At 39.8% G+C, this 13,234-nt stretch overlaps 1 protein-coding gene across 1 annotated transcript in view; it reads right to left on the bottom strand.

Moving 5' to 3' along the window:
* The window catches only part of CERS6 (ceramide synthase 6), a 226,173-nt gene that overhangs the window by 31,426 nt on the left and 181,513 nt on the right, over positions 1-13,234 (bottom strand). The window contains exons 6-7 of the mRNA XM_056533718.1: positions 12,765-12,857; positions 430-558 (exon numbers count right to left, since the gene is read on the bottom strand). Coding sequence (XP_056389693.1) covers positions 430-558; positions 12,765-12,857 — 222 coding nt within the window. The remainder of the gene's footprint in view (positions 1-429; positions 559-12,764; positions 12,858-13,234) is intronic.

The following is a 13,234-nucleotide window of genomic DNA, read 5'->3' as shown; positions in this document are numbered from 1 at the left end:
TGCTCCACACTACGTTCTGTTTGGAAGGATTTTCTTTTTTTTTTTTTTTTTTTTTTATGGTTAGTGTGATTCTAGTAATATTAGAGTCATTGGCTTCTTACAAGTTATAGTTTTCTTGTAGACTGCAGCAGGTTTTTTTCTAAGGAATTTTATTATTCTTATTTTTTTCACCTTGAAACAGACCCCTCAACAGCTGGAGCTATTTCATATTTAGTGGGGAACAGCCATGCACATCAGTTTTGTGTATGATACAATACAAATAAATAAATAAATAAAAGTAGATCACTTTGTAGTGTCAATCCAGAAAGGAAGTAATTGTTGACGTTTGACAATTATGTTCAAATGAAATATATATTTATACAGACGGTTAAAACAGATGGGAACTGTAGAATCTCTCCTCCCATCTTACTACACAACCAAGAGGCTCACCTCTAGCAAAACATCCGCCATGTCATGAAGGCACATCACCAAGGTACCTACTCGTACCATGTTGTTTACGTATGAGAATGTGATGAGGGATATCGTTGTAAAATGGTGAAGGAACATAATTCCAAAATCCTAAAACAGAACATAAAGTTTACATTTAATTTTTCAAGAGGCAAAAGGTAAAAAATATTTTCAATACAGAAAATAATAGATTAATTACCCATTAAAAAATTAACAAACAAACAAAAAAAAATGTAAAACTGGAAAGAATAAAGTCACCCTATTTGTAGTATGTTGTACCAGGTTGGCAAGTGACCATTGTTCTCATGAGGATGCAATTTGGACATGTATAAAAGTTAGTCTACTGCAGTAGGGTAGACCACATCTTCTCTGAACAGCTGGATCAATAACTGGGTTTTGAGTATATTTTTCAACACAGTTATTAAACACAGGGTTAATATTGAAATCACTTCCTCCAAGGTCTTTCCAAAAATTACAGGCAGAGCTTAAAAAACTTTCAAATGCATTGTAGTTTTCTTATTCACATTCACAGACTTCGGTGTAAAACACAGCCTGGATTCTACTGATTGGAATCGTGGAACTATCAGCAGCCCTGTAGCTATTGTCAGGGTGCTCCGCTTCCCACATTCATTGAGGAGATTCTTATAATAACATGAATGTGTACCTGTCAGGGAAAAAAAAAAAAGATCCAGGCTGATTCTTTAGCTGGTGCTAGTCATGTCCGTGTGCTTAAATCATGGTTTTCATCCTTTAATGGCTCCTAATTCCTTTGTTTATGCAGTTCACACAGCATGCAGTTCACTGAGGAGGAGGTGTTCCCTTGCTTGCCATCTCATGTGAGAACTTCCTCCCTCGCTTCTCAGAGCTAACAACTGGCTGCTCTGTGCACTGAGGCCCATTTAAATTAGGGATTTGCCATCATGCAATTCCTTAACATAGCACAGTGGTCTCAAAACTGGGGCCCTTGCAAAACTACAACTCCCAGCATGCCTGGACAGGGTGTTGTAATTTTACAACAGCTAGGAGCACACTGGTTGGTAAACACTGCATTACATGGACAGCCCATAGATTTTTGTGAGAACGGTGTAATGTTTGATTTCCCCTGTGGTGGCGCTGCAGGGAAATTGATATTGAATGCTCTCAGGTACGCCCATAGATTTCAGCAGATCCCTTTGGTCGAACTACCATTTAAGGGGAAAAAAAAAGATTATCCAAAATGTTCAACTCTTTTATTTAACAAAACTATTTTTTGAGAAGGTTAAAGGGGTACTCCGGTGAAAACCTTTTTTCTTTTAAATAAACTGGTGGTAGAAAGTTAAACATATTTGTAAATTACTTCTATAAAAAAATCTTAATCCTTCCAGTACTTATTAGCTGCTGAATGCTACAGAGGGAATTCCTTTCTTTTTGGAACACTGATGACATCACGAGCACAGTGCTCTCTGCTGACATCTCTGTTCATTTTAGCAACCATGCATAGCAGATGTATGCTAAGGGCAGCATGGTATCTCAGTGGTTAGCACTGCTGCCTTGCAGTGCTGGGGACTTGGGTTCAAATCCCACTAAAGACAACAATATATAATGTGTTATTATTATTATAATGATGTCAGCAGAGAGACCTGTGCTCGTGATGTCATCAGAGAGCATTCCAAAAAGAAAATAATTTCCTCTGTAGTATTCAGCAGCTAATAAGTACAGGAAGGATTAAGATTTTTTAATAGAAGTAATTTACAAATATGTTTAACTTTCTGCCACCAGTTGATTTAAAAGAAAAAAGGTTTTCACCGGAGTACCCCTTTAAATTCAAAATACTGTTAAATAGAAAAATAAGTATAAAGTAAATAAATATAATAAACAGTAAAATGAATATATTCTCTAAAATAACATTGGGTACAGAAATATTTTATGGTCATGCTCAAGGCTTATTGATGCCTGATGTTCATGGAAAATTCTCTTTCTTTCCAAAATGTATTAATTCCATTCAGCTAACCTTATAATGTCAGCCAAATTTACGCACTGGCCTCCAATGCCAATGAAATCTGCAGCACCACAATGCCTTATCCTATTTTTAGTCAGCCTGTTCCTGTGTTGGATGACAGCTCGTCCTTTTTTTTTATTTTTATATCAAGATTAAGTAAAAAGAAAAAAAAAATGTATTACATTTCTATAGAGATATACATGTATTGAACTGTAAAGGATAACATGTAAGATTCATTGAACCCCAGATTCCGTGTCTATATCCACAACATCCTGCATCTAATGTAGTAATTTTTTTTGTCCTCAAAAAAGAAAAAAATCAAGGAAAGGAACGAGAATATTCATACTTATGCAATGTAGATAAGCCCAGCGGAATGGAGCTAATGCTTGTGTGGATCAGCAGTTACACATTCAAAGATCTGTGATCATACCCTTAGCCATCTGAAGAATCTAGGAAGATAGATTCACCTGATACGTTTGAAGAGGACCTGTGGTCCACCATCCACATAATGAGATTTTACAATCATGAAATAGTTCAAGGTGCCCTGATCACTCACCTTTTTACAGTTTCTTGATACACCCTATCGTTCCCAAAATATAAGGGTTTATAATTTGTCTGACAATTCAAGGAATCAGTCAGATGGGTGTGAATCTAAATTTTAATAATGGGAGTGACTATGAGGTGATGGGTGAGATTCTATAGTCAGGGGGTGTGTATTACATAGTAACATAGTTCGTAAGGTTGAAAAAAGACCAGAGTCCACCAAGTTCAACCTATATCCCTACTGAGTTGATCCAGAGGAAGGCAAAAAACCCTCATACTAGAGGTAAAAATTCCTTCCCGACTCCAAATATGGCATCAGAATAAATCCCTGGATCAACGTTCTGTCCCTAAATATCTCGTATACATGACCATTAGGCAGACACGCTCCTTAATGTAAAACATCCCGCCCATCAACTCATAGTCACTCCCATTATTCAAATTAGGCTCACACCCACCTGACTGATTCCCTGAATTGTCAGACAAACTGTAAACCCTTATATCTTGAGAACTGGTAGGAGTATCAAGAAACTGTAAAAAGGTGTGTGATCAGGACGCCCTAAGATATTTAATTACATTAAAATGTTAATTTTTGGGGTTTGATAAAGGCCCTCTTTAAGGTGCACCCAAAATCTGTCCCCAAACAATGACATTTCACCACCATCTATTGTATATCAGGCTGCCACATTCAGTATTTCTTGCCTGAGCAATATGGTTCTGTTAGCTCCATAGCAAAGCTATTCTATAATTGTCCAGATTCTGTTGTGTGCTTTATCCCCGCTCCTTTCGCTGACTCCATTTGTGTCTGCTCTACTGTTTCTGGAATTGGCATTTCTGTGTATGTCCAGGACTCCTAACCACAAACCCGTGTTGCCTGCCATAAACATTCTGCAAGCCCATTATTATTAATTGCCAGCCCAAGACTTCTGTCTGTACTTCCATTTTCCTCTGCTTGACCCCTCAGTGCAGTTATTCCCAACCAGGGTGCCTTCAGCAGTTGCAAAACTACAACTTCCAGCATGCTGTTGTAGTTTTGCAACAGCTGGAGACAGCCTGGTTGGGAAACACTGCCTCAGTGCATAGCACTGGTTCACTCTTTCGTTCACTAGGCCAGCCATCAGCCCCTAGTTGCAAAACTACAATTACCAGCAAGCCCGGACAGCCAAATTCCTGCAGCCCTAAAAGGGGTACTCTGGGGAACTAAACCCATAGCCCATCCTTTCCCTTTCATCAACCTATTTAAAGGGGTATTCCGGGATCTAAGCTTTTATCCCCTATCCAGAGGGTAGGGGATAAAATGTCTGATCGCGGGGGCCCTCTGCTGGCCCTCCACATTCTTGTCTATGGGAGGGGGCCACGTTACGTCACGTCTCCAGTCTTGGAAACCCAGAAGTTTCTGAGACTGGAGACACAGCCCCGCATACAATGCAGGTGCTGCAGGGAGATTGTGGGTGGTCCCAGCGGAGGGCCCCCCACGATCAGACATTTTTCCCCTATCATCTGGATAGGGTATAAAAGCTTAGATCCCGGAATACCCCTTTAGCTACATAGAGCAGTTTCCCCTATTTGGTTGTCATTTACATGCATGAAGTGGGGGAATGACATCATCCAGCCATCCACGCTGTCTCTGTCCAAATCCCTCTCTGAAAACATCCCCCACCCTCCTGAGAGACAAACACCATGTGCTTTCTGCCCTGCACTGATGAGTAATGCTCTCTTTGGTGCTGAGAACTGGGAGGTGTGTGCAGCCTCTGCCAATCAGACAATGAATCTCCCTCTGCTTCTCAGAGCAGGAGGGTGGGGGCTAGGCAGAGCAGAGCTACAATGATTGCTGGGAGATGTAGTAAGGGAAAGGGAAGGATTACAAAAAATAGCAAGCAGCCAGAGAAGAAAACAGGGGCCACAGGAGTCATGCATATGAGGCAGGGCGGTTTACAGGGTAGTGTGGTGGCTTCTGAGCACATATATATATATATATATATATATATATATACATACATACTTCCCTAGGGTCTTCCTTTAAAGAGCAATTGGGAAAATGTTGGAGAATTTATATTAATTATGGCAGATTAGGGAAGCATGACTAAACAGCATTTTGTAAACTACTTTACAGCTGTGGTCTCTTTTAATGCATTGTTTTCTTGGCATCTTGATGTTTTAACATTGTGGCCTATTTTTTGTACATTAAATTAAAAAAAAAAAAAAAAACATGCTACTTACTAAACTAATGCATCTTACAGAAACAATCAATTTATACCCATAATTCTTATGGGGAAAAAAAGCTCAGACGGATCCTCAAGTAACTGAAGTCTGGAATAAAGCCATTGATTTCTTATGATAGGTTTTCTTAAATTAAATATTCAAGAATTCTTGGCTCTTTCCCAATAGCTTCTAGTGATAGAACAGCTTATAGGGCACCAGAATTAGACACATGCAATCTGTCAGCAGATCCAGTAATAACAGAACATTTATTAGATCATCTCCGAGTATTTTAGGAACAAATAATAATGTAGAAGTTTGACATTGAAAAAAAAAAAAAAGCCAACAAGGCTGTAATGGAGTCACATCTTGGGCAAATAGTCCTGACCTCAAAATATCGCCTGGCTGTTTTAGAGTATTGAACTCGCTATATAATGTACAATGTAGGGCATTTATGTGATGCTTACCAGGCATTGTAGAAAGGTATGTGTGAATCTAACAGGCCTTGGTGATATGGTTGAGGTATGTAAAATGTCACGTTTGTGATGCCAGAAATTGGGTTGTGTATAGTGTCAGTAGTATAAGTATACTATGAGGGTTAGAGCGGTGCAACCCTGTATCACTATGAAGAATTCCCACAAACCACTATTTCAATAAAGCTGTGATCCATGCACAAGGCCCCTGGAAATAAAATCTCTAAAGCCAGGGTTCATGGAAATTGACTTGTACTTTACTCCTTTACAACTTTATTTTACTCCTTACTTCAGCTATATAGTACAATTCTTCAGGATACACTTTAAAGGGGTATTCCAGCCAAAAACATCTTATCCCCTATCGAAAGGATAGGGGATAAGATGTCTGATCGCGGGGGGGGGCCGCCGCTGGGACCCCCCGCGATCTCCCTGCAGCAGCCCGCATTCAATGCGTAGCTGCGTCTGAAGTTTCGGAAACCTCCGGGCTTCCGAGACGGGGACGTGATGTCACACCACGCCCCCTCCATTCATTTCTATGGGAAAGGGCGTAACGGCCGCAACGCCCCCTCCCATAGGCATGAATGGAAGGGGCGTGGCTTGAAGTCACGTCCCTGTCTCGGAAGCCCGGAGGTTTACGAAACTTCAGACGCAGCTATGCATAGAATGCGGGCTGCTGCAAGGAGATCACAGGGGGGGGGTCCCAGCGGAGGGCCCCCCACGATCAGACATCTTATCCCCTATCCTTTCCATAGGAGATAAGATGTTTTTGCCCGGAATACCCCTTTAAGTTCTCAAGCAAGTAGTAGCCTGTCACTAGTTACTGTCCAGAAGACATTTGTAGATACTTTTTTGGGTTTTGCTTGTACTTTTAGTTCTACCTTACTTTGGTAATGTAGCCTCCCTTGTTGTAAGACTCAGAGGTTAGGTCTATCCTGGGCATTATATGATCCCTCTGGACATAGCCCCACTTGTTCCTGCACTTTCACTTGGGATCGTAACTGGGTTGCAGCTTTAGTCTAATTTAACTGGGCAAGCTAACAAAAGTCCTCACAGGAGTAATCCATGGTCATTTTTTTGCAAGGATGCCTTATTTACTTTATAGTCGATGCTGTGACACAACTACTTGTGCATATCCAAAAAGTAATCCCCAGAAACTAGCCTGCCACTAACTAGGCCCGGTCCGTAGGAATTCTGCACCTAGTTCAATGCTACCTCTTTCTTGTACCTTTGTAGTGGGACAAGCTAGGCAGGAAGGCATGGATGGTGCAGTGCTGGTGAAGTAGGCCAACACCCTCAATAGGTGAGAGATCTGCACAGCATGTGCGCACTGTACTCTGGTCAGGGCCAGATTACTTACTAGCTGGGCTCCTGGCTATATCAGGGCTAATACTAGACTGACTAGAATCTAGGTTTTTGCACTCCCTATCCTGGGAGTAGGGGTAGAGTAGGAGAGTCCTTAGCATTATTTGGCTAAGGGGTTGAACACGTGAGTACCTCTGCTCTTACATTGTGCAATAGACTCAACGGTAGGAACCCCTTAAACTCAGTATAAGACTTGGTGCATGCATATAAAACACAGAAACACAGAAAATACATATGTAATGTTAAAAAAAAAAGCGATATAGGCCTAAGTATTTTAAAGAGACATTTGACTGATCACCAAAGCTTGTAAGACTACAGCCACCCAAAACTAGGTTCAGTGTAGCAGCTGGTACTTCTGCACTGGAATGCCTGTATTAGAACATATCCTCTATAGCAGAGGTCTCCAACCCAGCCCAGGGTTTGAGTTTTTTCCTTTTCTGCGCCAATGGAGTAACTGAAATAACCCAGAATGTTGGTGGGCCTTAAAGGGGTACTCTTATCCCCTATCCAAAGGATAAGAGAATGAGATATCTGATTGCGGATCTATGTTGTGGCACCCCAGGCATCCGGTGCACGGAATGAACTTCACTCCATGCCGGGTGACTGGTTATGCGGGGCGGAGGCTCGTGACATTATGGTCATGCCCAGCTTGTGACGTCACCGTCACGTCCCCTCAATGCAAGTCTATGGGAGGGGGCGTGACGTCCGTCACGCCCCCTTCCATAGACTTGCATTGAGAAGGCGTGGCTGTGACGTCACGAGTCTCCGGCGCTGCACCTGACGCACCAAACGAACGCCGGGTGCAGCAGGGAGAGCGCGGGGGTCCCCAGCGGAGGGACACCCGCGATCAGATATCTTATCCCCTATGCTTTGGATAGGGGATAAGATGTCTAGTGGCAGAGTACCACTTTAAGGACTGGGTTGGAGTCCACTGCCCTAAAATGTTGGAAATGACCTGCCTAATTTATCAGATTTAAAAGAATAATTTATTTTAACAGTGATTGTGTCTTTACATAGAAACTCCTGTTCTCAAGAAATGTTAGGAAATATATAACATAACTGATAAGATGAAAGTGTTCTATACTGAAAGTTCATGTGCACCCTTGCATATCACCAGCCATGTGTTTTGTGCTCTTATCAAAGCCTTGGCACAGGGAAGATCTTTTAATATTGCTGCTGCATTAGCTACAACACTGGCCGTCCTAAATATTGTTTCTATTCTGCACTGACAGTGAGAGAAATTGAAATCCCAAGACTATATGTCTGCAAAGGGAAAGAAGAGTATATACTGCATGGTGAAACCAGACATGCAAACATATTCATCAATCCATAGGAGGCCATTTTCCGAAGAGCAAAATATATACTGAACACAAGATAGTGTGCCCCCAACAACAATAATTCCATGCAAAAAATCAGGATTTTTTAAAAATAAAAATAAATAAATAAATGATCTTACATTGCTATCTTATAGGACATGCATGAATGCTAGATCTTCTTCTTTCTTTAGAATGGCATATATCCTTGCCTATGATTTTCTTAACTGACTATTGAAAATCTATAGATAAGTGCCAGCTACAACCTTTAAAGGCGTACTCCTTCCTTAGACATCTTATCCCCTATCCAAAGGATAAGATGTCTGATCATGGGGGTCCCACCACTGGGACCTCCACGATCTCTGCGCAGCACTTGGCGTTCATGTAGAACGCTGAGAGGGGGCGTCGAGGGTCGTGAAGTCATGGTCATGCCCCTGGTGACGTCACGCCACACCCCCTCAATGCAAGTCTATGGGAGGGGGCGTGGTGGCCGCCACGCCCCCTCTCATAGACTTGCATTGAGGGGGCATGGCCGTGACTCCACGACCCCCTGACGCCCGCTCCAAGCGTTTGGAACAGCATTTGCTGTTTCTTACTATGGCCATTACATTTTGCTATGACGCCAAGCCTGAACATACAGATTATTAAAAAAAAATAAAAAATACACAAATCAAACAACCCGGTTGTAACTACACAGTCACAGTTGCTTTGTTGCATATTATCTGCAAATTAGAATATGTTTTGCACCCTCTCACCAGATGGCCACCATTAAAAATTCATAAACAAAAAAACAAAAATAAAAACTAGAAAAAACAAAGTCAAAAATATTCTTCCTGATCAATGCTAAATAAATCAGATAACATATATGTTAGAAACTAACTCAAGACATCTTTGTGAGTTGTCCTTCACCAATCTTCAGCTGATATCTGGTTTCTGATCCTTGGACTCCATATTGTTTTCCTTGCCAAGGCATTCAATTCCCCTGCAGCACCAACCCAGGTGGAAATAAAGCATTAAAAGGTGCCCATTAAAATGAATAGGTTGCCCATGTAATGCGTGGAGCATGATAGTTCCTCCATAGTGAGAGACAACTGACTCTCCACTCTAGCTAATAGATAAATGGGGAAATCAGTTCCATATTATATAATAGGGTTTATAAACAAGATACCTTTAACTTCTTGAACTCACTTTGTCTTAAACATGTCTTTATTCTAAGACAAGGTTCACACCACTATTGTATTTTCCATTACTCTGCTCTGTCATAGATGCAACAAGAACGAGAATAATGGTGTTGCCAGATTTTCGGCATGACGAAGGCACAAGGGACCCTGATTGACTTTAACGGAATCCATCGAGTTTTAGTCTTGGTGTCCGGCATATAGATTTAAAGAATCAAAAACAAAAACTTAAGTAACTTTCAAATGGTGTAACAGAAAATACAGATTGAATACAAAATATTATTATTAGTTGTACATAATTTGATGCTAAAGGGATTTCTTCACGGTATAATTACCATTATGAGATGTTAGCCTTTGTTAACATGTCTGTCAAAGGTTCTATTAGGGGCCTAATGGAACCTTTGATGCATATGTGAAAGAAGCCTAGCACTTGATAATGGTAATGCTACCGTAAAGGAGATCTGGCCAAAAATTGTAAAAATAAAAACTTAAATTAGCTCTCTCTCTCTCTATATATATATATATATATATGTGTGTGTGTATTACCATGACTCTACAGGGCATTCCAGCTAATTTGTTTTAAAATCAGACTGCTGTAGCCCCTATAAACAGTCTTTCAAAATCCAGGTACCTCATGGATTGTGCAGGTAGCTGAGACCTGCAGAAAACTACAGTCAATCAGCCCCTGTACTTGTTTTCTGTGTGAGCTGCAGGAGGAGCTGCCTTCAGAGAGCTGAGCAGGTCATATGGTTAGAGAAGCAGTGCATATAGATGAGGGAGGTGTGTGTGCCTCAGCCAATCAGGGAAAGGCACATTCTGAAGTGCTTTAGTCTCTCTAAGAGTTGAAGGGAAGGAAGTGTGACATTGCAAAGTGACTATCATGTGTGCTAAGATTTTCTGGACTTCCTGTCTGAAGGAGAAACAGGGTATGTGCTAAGCAAAGATTACATCTGTACATAACAAAGCTATATAACTTTTAACATGTGCAGCTTTATAAAGGTAATTTCCTTTGGCTGGAGTTCTCCTTTAAAGAAAGTATTTTAGCATCAAATTATTAAACAAACAAAAACAACTGATAATATTGTTCAAGTATACAATCTGTATTTACTGTTTCACCATCTGAAGGTTTAGTTTTGTTTTTGATTCTTTGAAACTTTGAAACCAAATCTTAGTTTGCAGGATAACCTGTCCTTGAAATTCCTCCATATCTATCTTAAAGGGGTATTCCAAGAAAAACTTTTTTTTAATAGCATCTGGCTCCAGAAAGTTAAATAGATTTGTAAATTACTTCTATTAAAAAAATCTTAATCTTTCCAATAATAGCTGCTGAAGTTGAGTTGTTATTTTCTGTCTGGCAACAGTGCTCTCTGCTGACATCTCTGCTTGTCTCGGGAACTGCACAGTAGAAGAGGTTTGCTATGGGGATTTGCTTCCCGAGACAGGTGTCATCAGAGAGCACTTAGACAGAAAAGAACAACTCAACTTCAGCAGCTCATAAGTACTTAAACCCTTAACGACGCAGGACATATATTTACGTCCTGCGCCGGCTCCCACTATATGAAGCGGGATCGCGCCGCGATTCTGCATCATATCGCGTCGGTCCCGGCGCTCATCAATGGCCGGGACCCGCGTCTAATACCACACATCGCCGATCGCGGCGATGTGCGGTATTAACCCTTTAGAAGCAGCGGTCAAAGCTGACCGCCGCTTCTAAAGTGAAACTGAAAGTGACCCGGCTGCTCAGTCGGGCTGTTCGGGACCGCCGCGGTGAAATCGCGCCGTCCCGAACAGCTGATCGGACACCGGGAGGGCCCTTACCTGCCTCCTCGGTGTCCGATTGACGAATGACTGCTCCGTGCCTGAGATCCAGGCAGGAGCAGTCAAGCGCCGATAATGCTGATCACAGGCGTGTTAATACACGCCAGTGATCAGAATAGGAGATCAGTGTGTGCAGTGTTATAGGTCCCTATGGGACCTATAACACTGCAAAAAAAAGTGAAAAAAAAGTGTTAATAAAGGTCATTTAACCCCTTCCCTAATAAAAGTTTGAATCACCCCCCTTTTCCCATAAAAAAAATAAAACAGTGTAAAAAATATATATATATAAACATATGTGGTATCGCCGCGTGCGTAAATGTCCGAACTATAAAAATATATAATTAATTAAACCGCACGGTCAATGGCGTACGCGCAAAAAAAATCCAAAGTCCAAAAAAGCGTATTTTGGCCACTTTTTATACCATTCAAAAAATGAATAAAAAGTGATCAAAAAGTCCGATCAAAACAAAAATCATACCGATAAAAACTTCAGATCATGGCGCAAAAAATGAGTCCTCATACCGACCTGTACGTGGAAAAATAAAAAAGTTATAGGGGTCAGAAGATGACATTTTTAAACGTATACATTTTCCTGCATGTAGTTATGATTTTTTCCAGAAGTGCGACAAAATCAAACCTATATAAGTAGGGTATCATTTTAACTATATGGACCTACAGAATAATGATAAGATGTAATTTTTACCGAAATATGCACTGCGTAGAAACGGAAGCCCCCAAAAATTACAAAATGGCGTTTTTTTTTTTATTTTGTCGCACAATGATTTTTTTTTTCGTTTCGCCGTGCATTTTTGGGTAAAATGACTAATGTCACTGCAAAGTAGAATTGGCGACGCAAAAAATAAGCCATAATATGGATTTTTAGGTGGAAAATTGAAAGGGTTATGATTTTTAAAAGGTAAGGAGGAAAAAACTAAAGTGCAAAAACGGAAAAACCCTCAGTCCTTAAGGGGTTAAAGGATTAAGATTTTTTAATAGAAGTCATTTACAAATCTGTTTAACTTTCTGGAGCCAGTTGATATATATATATATATATATATATATATATATATATATATATATATATATAAAGTTTTTCCTGGATTACCCCTTTAACTATCTTGTAAATGAAGTTTTCTCTATGTACAGAACATTACTGCCATGAGAACTATGCTTTATGTTTTGCTGCATAGACTTCATTTGATGTAAGTATACCCTTGTCATGTCAGTCAGCAATAAATGGGGAAAAAAATTATAATATATATATATATATATATATATATATATATATATATATATATATATATATAATGGATTAATGCAACACTAAGCAATAGCAGAACATTTTATTTCCAGAGAACAAAGAAGGAATGGTGTTTTTCATTACCTGCAGAACTACTGCCTTTTATGAACTTTCCAAATCGTGCAATTTGCTGATGAAGCAAAATGAGATTTTTACCTTTCTTTTGATGTCTGTGAATTGAGAGAACATCAAAGACCAGTAGAAAGACAATTCCACAATATAGTAGTAATGTAAATCTGCCGTCAGTTGCTGCAAAACAAAAATAATTCACTTTTATTATTTCTTTTTTGTCTTTTCAAGCAAATTAATTACAAATTATGTATTGAAAAAGTAAAAACAGAAAAACCATGAATAGTAGATGTAAAATGTTTTTCTTTTCCTATGACTTTTTTTTCGTTGACATGAGTAAAAAAAGTTCTAAATCGCATAAGCAATTGTATGGACACTTTATTACGGCTTATTAGAATTGCAATACCAGGAACTCTTCTCTACAATTCAAAAGCCATAGATTTTAAAGAGAATGTATCACTTTATTTTTATTTATTAATTTATTAATTAATGTATTTTTTTTTTTATGTAATTCAGCTACATACCAATACACATATTTCTATTTATTTATGTAATTG

Source organism: Hyla sarda, chromosome 8 (genome assembly GCF_029499605.1).
Source record: "Hyla sarda isolate aHylSar1 chromosome 8, aHylSar1.hap1, whole genome shotgun sequence".
Classification (NCBI taxonomy): Eukaryota; Metazoa; Chordata; class Amphibia; order Anura; family Hylidae; genus Hyla; species Hyla sarda.
This window is presented reverse-complemented; position numbering and strand designations above follow the sequence as displayed.